This window comes from Sciurus vulgaris, assembly GCF_902686455.1.
Source record: "Sciurus vulgaris genome assembly, chromosome: 13".
NCBI classification, from domain to species: domain Eukaryota; kingdom Metazoa; phylum Chordata; class Mammalia; order Rodentia; family Sciuridae; genus Sciurus; species Sciurus vulgaris.
The window spans coordinates 80,654,304-80,671,393 of NC_136474.1; the positions used below are offsets into that span (position 1 = coordinate 80,654,304).

At 38.6% G+C, this 17,090-nt stretch overlaps 1 protein-coding gene across 5 annotated transcripts in view; it reads left to right on the top strand.

Annotated features, from left to right (window-relative positions):
- WDR7 (WD repeat domain 7) overlaps window positions 1–17,090 on the top strand; it is a 360,567-nt gene that overhangs the window by 184,295 nt on the left and 159,182 nt on the right. For all 5 annotated transcript variants that reach the window (XM_079108807.1, XM_079108809.1, XM_079108808.1 and 2 more), the window contains one exon: window positions 2,742–2,963. In XM_079108807.1, the coding sequence (XP_078964933.1) occupies window positions 2,742–2,963 (222 nt within the window). The remainder of the gene's footprint in view (window positions 1–2,741; window positions 2,964–17,090) is intronic.

The window sequence follows — 17,090 nt, forward strand, 5'->3', positions numbered from 1 at the left end:
TGCTTCAAACTGTTAAATTTATCTTGACCTCTTGGTTGCACTCTCTGACTGCTTTTTAAATGAAGCAATCAATATCTCATAGCCCTTTAAATAGCTTAAACTTCTCAAATATTTTACCTGTGCTCTAGTTAAGCTGTAAGTAAAGTGTTTACTCCTGTTCGTGTAAATCTGGAGTCAATTATGCTAAATCTAAAGACAATTATGTACTTTTGAGGAACACTGTATGAATTAAATGGTTGTTTTAATAAAATCAAAGCCTCATATTTTGTTAAAAGTAACCCAATAATGGGGAAACATTATTTTCCCACAGAACCTGCGTTCATTTGGCAACTTAAAATGTAGAACATTTATGTCCTTTACTACAACAGGCAGCCTCTATTGCCCACACAGAGTTGGTTGAAGGTATTAATTTTCTTACTGTGATAGGGTGATCAACCGTCCTGTCAAGAAAATGGATCTCCATGTCACCCTTTAGCATGATTAAATGGAGCCATGTCTCTGTGAAAAAATACCAAATTTTCATGAGACAAATGAAACTGTAGAAAGGTTTACTTTTACAGAATTATTTTATTTGTAATATCTCAGATTTCCTCTATGGTTGTTAGTTTATTTGTAGGAAAGTATTGCAGCTAACTACATATTCCTTCTATTATTTAACAGAAAGCATAGGCCAAACCAATAATTTAAAGATGTTTCCAAGTTTGAGAATTTAAAGAAATTGCTGTGTTATTTTTTGCACCTGCACTTTATCCATGGACTAATCAGTCAGTGTCTTTTTTTAGGACTTCCTTGCCTTTACTTCTTTCCTTGTTAACAAAGAGCTATCATCCTTTCAGATCTGAATGATGGTAAAAATTACATACCATAGAATTTCAGCTTCCGTAGCATTAATAGCCAGTTGGGCAGTGTTATTATGAGCCTATGCACATACCAAACTTTAAATTACACCAAGTGATGTACTTGACAGCTAATTAAGATTTCATATTTTGGTCTCTTAGCAGAGGGCACCTGTTACAATTCTTTCTATTAGTGTAGGGATAAAATGTGCAAATGGCTGCTTGAAAGTACATTATTAGAACTTCCCAGTCTTAATTCCTTCCCGAGGATTGGGAGTTAAGACAAGATTGAGGTAATTAAACAAAAGGAACATAGAGAAGGTGGGAGGCCAGGGCTGGAGGCGGAGCTCTCCAAATGCCCCTGTTGTTTAATTTCCTACTGGAAGCAGCCCATGTGTGCTTCTGTGCCCCCTCCCCCTTCAAGCAGTGGCCGTTGCAGAGGCTGCAGGCTGGGGTCAATGCCTTGCCTATTGATCAGTATCCCTGCAGTCCCCTGCTCCAGCAGCTGCTTCATTGGCTTCTTTCAGGGCCTGCTTCAGTACATTAGAATAGAAATCCATAACCAGAGCTGTGCTCATCCAAGCAAGGGAAGAAACTAAATTAAATGGTATAAAACAATCTTGGATCAGGAGTTTGTGCCAATTCATCTTGATCTAAGATGTCACACCGGGCTCTCTGTCTGAGCACCTGGGCTAGAGGCAGCCATAGTGAAAATAGATGGAGCTGCGATCATTCATTTGTCAGCTAAGGAGCAAGGCAGCGGTTAGCAATTCCCTTCTGCAGAGGTCAGCTGACAGAACAATCAGTGCAACTGCAGAATAGAGCTTTCCTTTGAACTATTGTTATGGAGCATGCTCTTGCTGAGACATGGGGGGAGGGGCGCTTGGTTTGCTTCCTGTTTCAAGAATACTATGTAAAGAGTAAAATATATAGTACCGCAGTCCGAGAATCTAGATACAGCCCACCAAGCTCTTACTCCTTGCATCTGTTCTTGTATATAAATAAAGTTGGTCTTAAATACATGTACTGAGGTATAGATTATCAAACTGTTAAATATCACTTTGTCTAGAATTAAGGTCCTTTTCAACACAGAGGCAGTGATTATTGATTTTTTTTTCTTCTTAGTATGGTTAAGCTTTTCAGTGTTATTTTTTCCCCCACCTTAGTCACCTTACCTATCACAGATCAGTGTCAAACTTTGAATCTGTAATAGCATGTAATTGCTAATACTTGTTATTAACATTTCCTCTCTTTAAAAAACAAAAAAATTTCGTGAAGAGGGAGAAGTGTACACTGTGGCGTCATATTAGAAAATATTCTTGGTTCTAATTAAATATTTTTAAACATTTAAATCTAGGGTTTTCATAAGAAATGTAATCAATGAAATATGATTTATCATGATGTTGGAAGTCATAAAATAATTTTGTAACATTGGAGGAACACCAAGCATTGTGAAGCTGCCTACATGTGATCTAAAATATACTGTACAGAATTATATGATTTAGGAAAATGGGTAATAATTAAAATTTTATGTGAAAGAATTAGAGTACTTTTAAGGCTCAATCTCTTCTTGTGGTCTTATTTTAGATTTTGTCTTTTTGTATACCACTTGAAAACCTATCGATAAATTTCCTGAACTAACTTTAAAAAAAAAAAGTACATCTATAGATTCTATACATCATACAGAAACTGCAGCTGCAGCCACAGCCCATATTTTTTGCATGATATCCCATTTCCTTTTCTTAGACATGAATTAAGTCTTTTTGCCAACATCCAGTTGTCCTAGTGTCATTCATTGAAAACACTATTCTTTCTTAAATGTATGCTTAAGAATGTTTTTCTAATCATATGTCCTTTTTTTGGTATTGATAAGCTTTTAATTTATATTTCTGTTGTGGTTTTTAGGTTGCTTATCGAGTATCCCACAAATGAAAAAAATTTCCACATCTTACGAAGAAAGACGGAAGCAAGCGACAGCTATTGTTTTACTAGGAGTAATAGGAGCTGAATTTGGTGCTGAAATTGAACCTCCTAAATTGTTGACCAGACCTAGAAGCTCTAGTCAGATTCCTGAAGGCTTTGGTTTGACTAGTGGAGGATCCAACTACTCACTGGCCAGACATACTTGTAAGTTTTTAAATTCCTAATGCTGATCTGTTGCTTTATAATACATATTATTTGTCAAAAATTAGAGTATTGAATATAACCCGAGTGTTAGCTCCTCTAGCATGCTTGCAATGAAATTAGAAAGTGGTACAATTTGTTAGGCATGTTGCTCTCTAGTTATAGTTACCCAAACTTCTTTTTAAAAATTAAAACATGATCTTTAAAACAATTTTTTAAAAACTTTTTAGTTGTAGATGGACACAATACCTTTATTTTATTTATTTATGTGGTGCTGAGAAGTGAACCCAGCGCCCCACACGTGAGAGGCATATGCTCTACCACTGAGCCACAACTCCAGCACGAAGTATGGTCTTTTAAATGCTTTTCTTAAAATAACGTATTTCTGAACTTTGTGTTTTTTGCATTTTTAACAAGATTCCTGCCAAAATTAACTTCAAGTTAAAATTTCTAACTTCTAAAATGATTTCTAAACGATGTAACTTTTCTTGAATCTGGTTGAAAAGTCAGGGATGGGATGGAATACCAAAAAAAAAAAAAAAAAAAAGTATGAATGATGGATGATGAATTATGAATTACCTCTATAATTAAAAAAAAAATCCCCAAATAGTTGCAGTCTGGACTTCAAAGGGCTTGTGTCATCCAGGTGCCCTCAGTTCTGTGCTTGGTATGTGAATGATAGATTAGGGTATTTTGTAATGAGGTCTTTCAGTTCTTTATTTAAGTAAGGTGATGGTATGCCTGCCGAGTACTGAATTGTGTCCTCTGTAAGCACCAAATTTAATTCCACTAATCAGATCACAAGATATTCTTTGTAGAGCACAACTCAACATATTCTTTGGGGGTTTTAGCCCAAAACAAGGGGAAAAGGTGCATGTTACTTTGTTAATTATGGCAGCAGAGAACTTCACTGGATCATTGAATCATAGTTTTGCTCTAAAACTGGCAGTCATGTTAGGTGCTTTTATTATGCAAGTTCTTCAATCGACTTAATTACCCTTTCTGTTCCTTTCCTAAAAGACTGTGAATTCAGCAAATATTTAGTAGTAATAATCTCTTGCTCTCTATCTGACATTGAGAATCAGAGAGTAATAATAGCAGTATCACCACAGCCATTAACAAAGTAACAATTGTATTCAGTACATTCTTTAACTCAGTCCTCATAATAACCCTATAACATGGTTACCTCTATTATTTAAAGCTAGCAGGGCACAGAGAGGTTTAGTTAACTGGTAGAGATTATTCCTCTCACAAATTGCATTTTTTTGTTCATGCTTTCGCTGTTATATAAATTGCTATGTTCAGTGGTCTGCTTGAAGAGGGCTTAATGACTAATGGGTGCTATAACATTATAATTAAAAAACACTTTGTGTTCTATCTTCTCATCTGATTTTCAATACAAGCTTTTATGACTTCTTCAAAGGAGCTCAGCCAAACAGTGGTAAAATCAGAACTTGGACTCTAGCTGCTTGTGACCTGAAAACCTGTGCCCCTTCCATTCTCTGCCTGGCACATCTTCCCTGTCCTGCAAAGGACTGCATAATGTGGGCCCCCATTTCTCAGTTCTAACCTGTAACTTTCTTGAGTTCAGATTCACTGCTTTCCATTCGAGAAGCCCTGATTTAATCTCATAACCTCCACAAAGGGTCCTTTAATTAGGCTTACTTATCTGTGTCATTGCAGACAGCCCAAGACATACGTTATAGTTCCTTACTTAGAATGTTTTGGTGTTAGAATATTAGAGGATAATAAAACTTAGATGATTTAGTCTGGTGACTTTCAAACTTCTTTGCTTTCAAACATCATCTTCCTAAAAAGTATCAAGAAATGGCTATACTTCACACATTTTTTTTTGTTGTTGATAGTTGAAACTTTTTAATCATAAGCAAAAGTTTTAATCATTTGCAAAAGGTATACTTTTGACCACATTGATGTTTAAACTAGAATTCTTGTTCTTTTTTGTTTATTATTAAGCAGTATATTTTCCTTAACTATTTGATATCCATTATCATCCATTTAAAAAAAATGAACAAACTTACCTTTAAAAGTGAGAAATCTGGACTCCCCCAAGCAGCCCAGCCCCCTATGGCGGGAAGCGCCTCTCTAGGCTAGCTTCCCGGGGCAGACCGCCCAGTGAGAGCCTCTCCACGCAGAGCCAGCCACAAGTCCCCAAGCTAGTGGAGATATTCGACACGCAAGCGGCTTCTGGGACCAGGGCTGGGCAGCCAGAGACCTCTCCAGGCAGCATTGTCCCCCTCCAGCTGCAGGCTTTTTCCACAGGGCAATCCAAGATGGCGGACTAGAGGGTGACTGCATCTCCAGTTGCCCCATTACTCAGGATTCAAGAAGGGGAGACATTGAGAGACTCGGACTAAGATAGAACCACGGGGTGAGTCTCCCCCACCCAGTGAAGCTCAGCTGGGCGGCAGGCCCGGATTCGAGTGGCTTAGTAGAGTGGGACAGGGCAGATAGCGTCTCCCCCAGGCAGCTCGGTGCAGTCTGGCGGTGGCTCCGCCCACAGGGACAGATCCTCCAGCCTCTCGGAACAGGCCCCCAGGTGAGAGCCCTTCTGCACAGAAGCAGCGCGGCCAGCTCCAGCCCGCCCCGCTGCCGGCTCCAGCCCGCCTGCAGGTTGCTTCAGTGACCGGCACAGGGCGCAGGGACTCCCCCAAGCAGCCCAGCCCCCTCTGGCGGGAAGCGCCTCTCTAGGCTAGCTTCCCGGGGCAGACCGCACAGTGAGAGCCTCTCGACGCAGAGCCAGCCACAAGTCCCCAAGCCAGTGGAGATATTCGACACGCAAGCGGCTTCTGGGACCAGGGCTGGGCAGCCAGAGACCTCTCCAGGCAGCATTGTCCCCCTCCAGCTTCAGGCTTTTTTCCACGGGGCGATCCAAGATGGCGGACTAGAGGGTGACTACATCTCCAGTCGCCCCAGAACTCAGGATTCAAGAAGGGGAGGCATTGAGAGACTCGGACTAAGATAGAACCACAGGTGAGTCTCCCCCACCCAGCAAAGCTCAGCTGGGTGGCAGGCCCGGATTTGAGTGGCTTAGTAGAGTGGGACAGGGCAGATAGCGTCTCCCCCAGGCAGCTCAGTGCAGTCTGGCGGTGGGCTCCGCCCACAGGGACAGATCCTCCAGCCTCTAGGAACAGGCCTCCCAGTGAGAACCTTCTGCACAGAAGAAGCACGGCCAGCTCCGGCCTGCCCAGCCAGCTCCAGCCCGCCCCACTGCCAGCTACAGCCCGCCCACAAGTTGCTTCAGTGACCAGCACAGGGCGCCAGGGACTTCCCCAAGCAGCCCAGCCCCCCTCCAGCAGGAAGCGCCTCTCTAGGCTGGCTTCTCGGGGCAAATCACCCAGTGAGAGCCTGTCTACACAGAGCCAGCCACAAGTCCCTAAGCCAGTGGAGACCTCCAACCTACAACCAGCCTCTGGAACCAGGGCTGTGCAACAAGAGACCTCTCCACGTCTCTCTCCCTGGAACCGGTAGCGGGCTAGGGGCAGCAATCTTTGGAAGCACTGCATTATCAAATTAATCCAAGACTTCTGGCTACTGAAGGCTGGTAGGTGATACACTGGAAATCTACAGGGTCACTATAAACCAATAGAGGAAATGTACAATATCATAGAGTCCCATTGACGTCTGACCAATATGAGAAAACAAGGGAAGAAAATGTCCGAAACAAACCTAGATACTATATCAATAAAACCCAATGACAGCACAGCAGAAGAAATGTCCGAAGGGAGTTCAGAATGTACATAATTAAAACAATCAGGGAAGCAAACGAGGAGATGAAAGAACAAATGCAGGCATTAAATGAACGCACTAATCAACAGTTAAAAGAGCAAATAACAGAAGCAAAAGAACATTCAATAAAGAGTTAGAGATACTGAAAAAAAACCAAACGGAAATTCTTGAAATGAAGGAAACAATAAACCAAGTTAAAAACACCATAGAAAGCATAAACAATAGGATAGATCACCTGGAAGACAGAACTTCAGATATTGAAGACAAAATATTTAATCTTGAAAACAAGGTTGAACAAACAGAAAAGATGGTAAGAAATCATGAACAGAATCTACAAGAATTATGGGATATCATGAAGAGGCCAAATTTAAGAATAATTGGGATTGAGGAAGGCTTAGAGAAACAAACCAAAGGAATGAACAATCTATTCAATGAAATAATATCAGAAAATTTCCCAAATCTCAAGAATGAAATGGAAAACGAAGTACAAGAGGCTTATAGGACTCCAAATATGCAAAATTACAACAGACCTACACCAAGGCACATTATTATGAAAATACCTAACATTCAAAATAAAAGAATTTTAAAGGCCGCGAGAGAAAAGAATCAGATTACATTCAGGGGAAAACCAATAAGAATATCAGCAGATTTTTCAGTCCAGACCCTAAAAGCTAGAAGGGCCTGGAACAACATTTACCAAGCCCTGAAAGAAAATGGATGCCAACCAAGAATTTTATACCCAGCAAAACTTACTTTCAGATTTGACGATGAGATAAAATCCTTCCACGATAAACAAAAGCTAAAGGAATTTACTAAAAGAAAGCTGGCATTACAGAACATTCTCAGCAAAATATTCCATGAGGAAGAGATGAAAAACAACGATGTAAATCAGCAACGGGAGGAACTAGCCTAAAGGAATAGCCAAATAAAGGAGAAACCAAATCATGTCAAAAAACAAAAATGAGTCCAATGAATAGGAATACAAATCATATCACAATAATAACTGTGAATGTTAATGGCCTCAACTCATCAATCAAAAGACATAGACTGGCAGATTGGATTAAAAAGAAAAATCCAACAATATGCTGCCTGCAAGAGACCCATCTCACAGAAAGAGATACCCATAGACTGAAGGTGAAAGGATGGGAAAAAACATACCATGCACACGGACACAGCAAAAAAGCTGGAGTATCCATCCTCATTTCAGATAATGTGGACTTTAAGCCAAAACTAGTCAGAAGGGATAAAGAAGGACATTACATACTGCTTAAGGGAAGCATAAATCAGCAAGACATAACAATCATAAATATCTATGCCCCGAACATTGGCTCATCCATGTACGTCAAACAAATCCTTCTCAAATCCAGAAATCAAATAGACCACAACACAATAATACTAGGCGATTTTAACACACCTCTCTCACCGCTGGATAGATCGTCTAAACAAAAATTGAATAAAGAAACCATAGATCTCAATAACACAATCAACAATTTAGACTTAACCGACTTATATAGAATATACCATCCAACAAAGAACGAATACACTTTCTTCTCAGCAGCACATGGATCGTTCTCTAAAATAGACCATGTTTTATGCCACAAAGCTACTGTTAGCAAATACAAGAAGATAGAGATACTACCTTGTACTCTATCAGATCATAATGGACTGAAATTAGGAATAAATGACAGAATAAAAAACAGAAACTTCTCCAATACTTGGAGATTAAATAATACACTATTATACGATGAATGGATAACAGAAGACATCAGGAGGGAAATTAACAAATTCTTAGAAGTAAATGAGAACAAAGACACATCATATCAAAATCTCTGGGACACTATGAAAGCAGTACTGAGAGGAAGATTTATTTCATGGGGCGCATTCAACAAAAGAAGTAGAAATCAACAAATAAACGACTTAACACTACAGCTCAAAGCCCTAGAAAAAGAAGAGCAGACCAACACCAAAAGTAGTAGAAGACAGGAAATAGTTAAAATCAGAGCTGAAATCAACGAAATTGAAACAAAAGAAACAATCGGAAAAATTAACAAAATAAATAGTTGGTTCTTCGAAAAAATAAACAAAATTGATAAACCCTTAGCCACGCTAACAAAGAGAAAAAGGGAGAAAACTCAAATTACTAAAATTTGGAATGAACAAGGAAATATCACAACAGACACGAGTGAAATACAAAACATAATTAGAAGCTATTTTGAAAATCTATACTCCAACAAAACAGAACCTCGAAGACATCAACAAGTTTCAAGAGACATATGAATTGCCTAAACTGAATGAGGAAGATATACACAACTTAAATAAATCAATTTCAAGCAATGAAATAGAAGAGGTCATCAAAAGCCTACCAACAAAGAAAAGTCCGGGACCAGATGGGTTCTCAGCCGAGTTCTACAAAACCTTTAAAGAAGAGCTCATTCCAATACTTCTCAAAGGATTCCATAAAATAGAAGAGGAGGGAACCCTCCCAAACTCATTCTATGAAGCCAATATCACCCTGATACCTAAACCAGACAGAGATACATCGAGGAAAGAAAATTTCAGACCAATATCCTTAATGAACATCGACGCAAAAATTCTCAACAAAATTTTAGCAAATCGCATACAAAAATATATTAAAAAGATAGTGCACCACGATCAAGTGGGTTTTATCCCAGGGATGCAAGGTTGGTTCAACATCCGGAAATCAATAAATGTCATTCACCATATCAACAGACTTAAAGTTAAGAATCACATGATTATTTCAATAGATGCAGAAAAAGCATTTGATAAAATACAGCATCCCTTCATGCTCAAAACACTAGAAAAAATTGGGGTAGTGGGATCATTCCTTAACATTGTGAAGGCCATCTATGCTAAGCCCATGGCCAATATCATTCTAAATGGTGAAAAACTGAAAGCATTCCCCCTAAAAACTGGAACAAGGCAGGGATGCCCTCTTTCACCACTTCTATTCAACATTGTTCTTGAGACTCTAGCCAGAGCAATTAGACAAACCAAAGAAATTAAAGGGATACGAATTGGAAAAGAGGAACTCAAACTATCCCTGTTCGCTGATGACATGATTATATATTTAGAGGAACCTGGACATTCCACCAGAAAACTCTTAGAACTCATAAGTGAATTCAGTAAAGTAGCAGGTTACAAGATCAATGCTCATAAATCCAATGCATTTTTATACATAAGTGATGAATCTTCAGAAAGAGAAATTAGGAAAACTACCCCATTCACAATAGCATCAAAAAAAAAAAAAAATACTTGGGAATCAATCTCACAAAAGAGGTGAAAGACCTCTACAATGAGAACTACAGAATGCTAAAGAAAGAAATTAAAGAAAACCTTAGAAGATGGAAAGATCTCCCATGTTCATGGATAGGAAGAATTAATATTGTCAAAATGGCCATACTACCAAAAGTGCTATATAGATTCAATGCAATTCCAATTAAAATCCCAATGATGTACCTTACAGAAATAAAGCAAGCAATTATGAAATTCATCTGGAAGAATAAGAAACCCAGAATAGCTAAAGCAATCCTCAGTAGAAAGAGTGAAGCAGGTGGTATCACAATACCAGATCTTCAACTCTATTACAAAGCAATAGTAACAAAAACGGCATGGTATTGGTACCAAAATAGACAGGTAGATCAATGGTACAGAATAGAGGACACGGACACAAACCCAAATAAATACAATTTTCTCATACTAGACAAAGGGGCTAAAAATATGCAATGGAGAAAAGATAGCCTCTTCAACAAATGGTGCTGGGAAAACTGGAAAACCATATGCAACAGAATGAAATTAAACCCTTATCTCTCACCCTGCACAAAACTCAACTCGCAATGGATCAAGGAACTCGGAATCAGACCAGAGACCCTGCATCTTATAGAAGAAAAAGTAGGCCCAAACCTTCAACTTGTTGGCTTAGGAGCAGATTTCCTTAACAGGACTCCCATAGCCCAAGAAATAAAAGCAAGAATCAACAACTGGGATAGATTCAAACTAAAAAGCTTTCTCTCAGCAAAGGAAACAATCAGTAATGTGAAGAGAGAGCCTACAGAGTGGGAGAATATCTTTGCCAATCATACTTCAGATAGAGCGCTAATATCCCGAATCTATAAAGAACTCAAAAAACTCTACACCAAGAACACAAATAATCCAATCAACAAATGGGCTAAGGAAATGAACAGACACTTCACAGAAGAAGATGTACAAGCAATCAACAGATATATGATAAAATGTTCAACATCTCTAGTAATAAGAGAAATGCAAATCAAAACTACCCTAAGATTTCATCTCACCCCAATTAGAATGGCGATTATCAAGAACATAAGCAACAATAGGTGTTGGCGAGGATGTGGGGAAAAAGGTACACTCATACATTGCTGGTGGGGTTGCAAACTAGTGCAGCCACTCTGGAAAGCAGTATGGAGATTCCTCAGAAAGCTTGGAATGGACCCACCATTTCACCCAGCTATCCCACTCCTTGGCCTATACCCAAAGGACTTAAAAGCAGCATACTACAGAGATACAGCCACATCAATGTTCATAGCTGCTCAATTCACTATCGCCAGATTGTGGAACCAACCCAGATGCCCTTCAGTTGATGAATGGATAAAGAAACTGTGGCATATATATACAATGGAATATTACTCCGCCATGAGGAATGACAAAATTATGGCATTTGCAGGCAAATGGATGAAATTGGAGGGTATCATGCTAAGTGAGATAAGCCAATCTCAAAAAACTAAAGGACGAATGATCTCGCTGATAAGCGGATGAGGACATACGGGGGTGGGGGGGTAGGAGGGGTTAGTGTTAGGGTTAGGGTTAGGTTTAGGGTTAGGGATAAGGAGGGTGGTAAGAATGAGGAAGAAAGGAATGTATAGAGGGAAAAGAGGGGTGGGAGGGGAGGGGGGAAGGGGAAAAATAATAAAATGAATCAAACAACATTGCCCTATGTAAATTTATGATTTTTAATTAAAATTAAAAATTAAAATAAATAAATAAATAATTAAAAGAAAAAAAAAAGTGAGAAATCTTACATTCTTTTTATTTTTCTTGAAGAGAAAATTTCTACCCTCACGGATTTAACCTAGGGGCACTTTACAAATTTTAGGGAAGGGGTTCATTTGTAAATTTAATATCCATAAATTAATTCCTTCAACTGTTGAACCTTAAAAATATTTATGCTTTTAAAACTATTTCTTGAAAAGTTTCAAAATACTCTCATTTGAAGGGGTTGCCGATTTTGAAGATACTGATTTTGTCTAATGTATTTTATGTAACTTATCAATAGTAACTTTTGTATTTTATAATTTGTTCTAAGAAAGTGAACATAAATTACTTTCTCTGGCATTTTCCCATAGTTCGGTATAAATATGCATATAAGATATAGGAACATGGTAGACTAATGAATTGCTGATTGAATTGCTAGGTAGATTAATCTATATCACTTTATCCTAGTTAGGTAGACTGCCACTGTTACCATCACTTTTATCTCGACCATTATCTTCACACAAAATTCTGGTATTCATTAATTTGCTTCTGGATATCTTTTAACTGTGATGATTCCATTTGCATATTGTTGCTATTGCAACTCAAAAAAGAGGAAAGGGTTAGGAGAAAAGAGATTTAAAAAGCTGTGCCAGACTAGAAATAGAGATATTTCAAAGATGCTGAGAATTAATAAAAGAAACAAAGGGCATTAGAAGTGCCCTTTTGGCTGGGTACGATGACACTTGCCTTTAATCCCAGTAGCTGGGGAGGCTGAGGCAGAAGGATCAAAAGTTTGAGGCCAGCCTCAGCAAGTTAGCAAGGCCCTAAGAAACAAGACCCTGTCCCAAAATTTTTAAAAATATTGAAAAGGGGTTGGGGAGGTGGCTTAGTAGTTGAACCCCCCTGAGTCCAATCCCTGGCACCAAAAAAAAAAAAAAAAGAAAACTGCCTTTTTGGTTTGTTAAAAAACAGGGAACTGAACTGCATGTGAAGGAATCCCAAGGTGTGTTTGTGGCATGAGGGAAACCCTGAGCCAACCTGGGGCACTGGGAGGGACTTCCATACAATCCTTGGCTTTCCTCAGCGAGGAAAATAAGTCACCTGAACATTTTACTAACGTGCTTGCTTATTTATTTATTTATTTTTGGTATCAGGGATTTAACCTAGGGCACTTTACCACTAAGCAACATCCCCAGCCTCCCTTTAAAAAAAAAAAATTATTTTGAGACAGTATCTCACTAAATTGCTTAAGGCCTCTCTAAGTTGCTGAGGCAAGCCTCACACTTGTGATCTTCTTAGCCTCTCTAATTGCTGGGATTACAAGCATGTGCCACCACAGCCAGCACCTGAACATTTTAAATAGCTAAATGATTCTTTGAGAATTTTGGATTAATAGACTACATATGGAAATGAAAGAAGGCAATGCTTCTTAGCAAATTGTATTCATAATTATTTCTTTGAAAGAAAAGATATAGAGATTCTGAGAGGTTTCTAGCAAGCAAGGAGTAGTGTATCAAAATAATGATATAGTACCTATTAGAGCCAATTAAAATATCTTTGATACTTAGTACCTCCTTTCTTATGCTTATCCTGCTTTACTTCAGTAACACAGTATCTCAAAGGTGATCATGGATTGGTTTTTTACTTCCTTCCCATTATTCTATTTTTTTATTCATTCAGTAGTTTAAACTCATTTGTAATAGATTAGCTCCCACGGGGATTTTGGGGACCTTTTTTGAATTTGGGTGCCTTAATTTTTTCAGTTTAAATCTTGTACTCCTGATGGGAAGCAGTCAGGTGTCTACTGCCTACTGTGTTTTACTCGGCTCTGTTCCGTCGGTCATGTGTTATATTAACCTGTTATAATGCTCACTAGCCAGAAGCTCAGCATGTGCTGCCATGTGGTATTTGAAATGCATTGCTACCATCACATATTTACTCTTCATGGCGTCGTATTGAATGAGGTAATAATTATCATCCTTAGTTTGAGATAAGACCATTAAGATACAATATTAGATGATCTTTAATTGGTAATGGAGGTAGACATGTAGATAGTGAGTTCTAACCTTCCTCACAGAGCTATTGTGTGAAGACTTATCATTTTTCACATGGTCAGATCCAAGTTGTCCAATTGACGGGAGGAAAGAATGAGAATGATGCGTAATTCAAAAGTCACTTAGTTTTTTAATTAACATTTTATATTTAGATTTGAACCTGGGTGAATTTTCTTTAGGACTTAAATTGTACATATATTGAAATCATATATTGAAGACAAAGCTGTGAGAACTCCAAAATTAGCAAGAGGTGTAGACTAGGCTACTCTGTTAACTGGGCCCTGTGGAAGCTAGCCATCCTCTCATAAAATAGTTGACAGAACATATTTTGACTTTGAAGCCCATTTTAGTTTCTGTTTCTGAAGTGAAATACAAAACATCCCAGAAGTTCACCTCCTTCATCTCCTTCCCATTTTTCTCTGAGAAGGGGTGGTTATTCCCTTGTTTCCTCTCAAATGAATTCAGTAGAGATCTGTCTTCATTTTTCAAATTCACAAATGAGGTATTAGTAGGATATTTTAGAATACTATTTATAGTTTTAACTTGTAGGTCTTTTGGTTCATTTGTTCAGTTGGTCTCTCCTGCTCATTTTATAATTGTAGAATTACACTGGCACGTCTGTAGTAAATTCCATTTTGATCTCTCATTAGCTTTTTGACTTTGGGCAAGTGTCGTAAGTCATTTCCCTAGGTAGCAGACTGGGAGACAGATTTGTGTGCTGGAGTATTCTTAGGATCAATAGCTTAAAGGGAATGAAGGAAGCAGGATTGAACAGGGGAGAAGTTGATCTGAGTTTTAGTTGTATAGAAAACCTCAGCTAATCTAGTGGAACTCGGGGGCTGGGGTAACCCTTTGGGCTTGTCCTCAACTTGGACTTGGGGCTCAATTTTACTGTCCCATGTCAGTCAGTCACTGGATCGAGGTGCCCTGAGAATGTACTGACTTTGGATAAGACAACTTTCCTTCTCCTGGTGCAAAGCCCATACATAGACTCAGCTGAGACTCACCAGCCACTAATATCCCCCAGACCTTGGGGAAATGAGTTCTTCAGGAGAGGGAGGGGTGGACCGCCTCCCCGGCTTGCACAGGAGCATTTTGCTGCTTTGCATGTTCCCGTTCTCCTTTCTGTCATAACAGGGAAGGGACCACTATTTATTTAAGGTTCTTCTAATTACAACTCTACACATATCTTTCATTAACTTTCAAGACAGAAATTTTTATCCCACATGTGGCACAATATGAGACCCATTAATGACAGCTCAATTGTGAGCATTTCTCACCAGGCATTTAGCAGTGCCCTTTACATGTGCTATCTTATTTAATCTTGTAGTCCATTCAGATAAGTACTGTTTCTGCTCCTGATTATCAGATGAGGAAGCAAAATCTTTGCCTGGTACTACCAAACATACTTACTAAAGGTTTGTGGAATTGGATTAAACTTCCTTTGTGTAGACAATAAATTAAGGCCTTGGATTTTTTTTTTTTTTTTCCAGATTGTAGTACTAAAAAGTACCAAGCTGGACTTGAACACCTGGGTTCCAACTCTGCAACAGTATTTTTGCCATTTCACACAGTTTTCCTATGTCTTAGACACATAGTATTCCCAAGTGCTGCTTCAAGAGAGGAAGCGGTCAGCACGTGCCTTGTCACCTATAAATATGAACATCTGTTGAATCTTTCATTTAGGGATATGCTGATGGTGAGGCAACACAAACACGTAGAATAGCCACCTCTCTGAACTGTGGAAGTGGCTTTCATCTGTGGCATGAAATATGTAAATGAGAGAAAATGAATTTCCCCCCATAGTAGACATTTAGAAACACTAATGTGAGGGTTCTTCGGCTGGCTAGGTACATGGTCTTACTGACAGTGCGTGGGAGCTGCCAACTTAGGTGCTTCTTGTTTGCTTCTGGGAAAAGGGTCCACAGAATCCTTTAAGTTCTCAATAGAAAGTCACTAAAATAAAAATGGGTAAGAATCACTCTAAGAGTTTCTCAAACAATTGCTTATCAGTTATTATAATTTTTTAAAATAACTGAGGGCTATATCCCTCTTGATTAGTTCAGCTACAGTACCACCAAATGGAAGCATCAATTAGCTGCCACCTAAGAGATTTTTTTTATTTTTATGTTCCTGTATTTAGAGTTGTTTTTGTTCTGCTGCTATTTGATTTTGTTTTGTCATAACTAACTTTGTAAAAATAATTTTCTCCTAACTCCCTATACTTTCTAATCATACATATTTTGCCTAATGAATAAGTTAATATAAGTTGAGATTGATTTTTACAATGAATTTATTTCCTAAATTTTATTTAGATATTTAAATTAGAATAAAGTTAAGCCAGATCCCAAATATGTGTGTATGTAATTGTGTGTGTTTTGTTTGTTTGTTTTTTGGTGAAGTTGGGGTTCATGTTCAGGGCTTTGCAGGTGCTAGGTAAGTGAGCTACATCTCCCAGTCACAAATGTCATAGATTTTATCAGCAAGATTAGGACAAAGTCAGTGATAGTTGGAAGTTGTAAAAAAAAGTCAAAACAGTGACAAGGAAAGTATAGTTATCTCTTGCCATCTTCATTGTGCACAGTTATTCGCTGTGTTGCTGAGCTGCCGCACCTCTTTCCCCTCACATTTCCAACCTGGCCTTCCTGGTACTCAGAAGGAATTGGACTTCCTGTCTGGCTCCTTCCTCTTCTCTTTCCTCTACTTCCTTCTTCTCCTTAGCACGCTAGTTTAGCATTCCATTTGTAATTCTACCTTTGAAAATCATCCCAGTTCTAGGCGCCTCTTGCCTTGACTTGCCATGACACCTTCTGAGTTTAGACAGTGATTCTCCACTCTGGGTAGGCACTCAAGTCACGAGCAGGTTTTTAAAAGGCACGTGTGTGAGTGATATTCAGGCATCTGGGTTATTTTTAAAGCTTCATATGTAATTTTGATGTGTAGCCAGAATAGAGAGACTCAATAGAATATGGAATCCCTTATAGTCATTTTAAATTGAGTGTTTTATGGTAGTTCTGATCATTAAACTACTTTAATGTAAGAATGTACATTTTTGTTATATGTTAAAGTGGAAGAGATAATGGGAACTAATCAGAATAAATAAATGACATTTTTACCACTCTCAGAGCTGATTTCTTAGGTAGCTCAGCCTTCCTATTGTAATTTCATGACTCTGAAACCAGAGTGTGTGGGTTTGATGGTTGCCATCATGGCTTAATAGGTGTGTGGTCTTAAATACTTGGTGACCACACAAGTATTTCCTTAACTAGGAAACAGGAATAATCATGACACCTGCCTCAGAGTTATTATGAGGATTAGG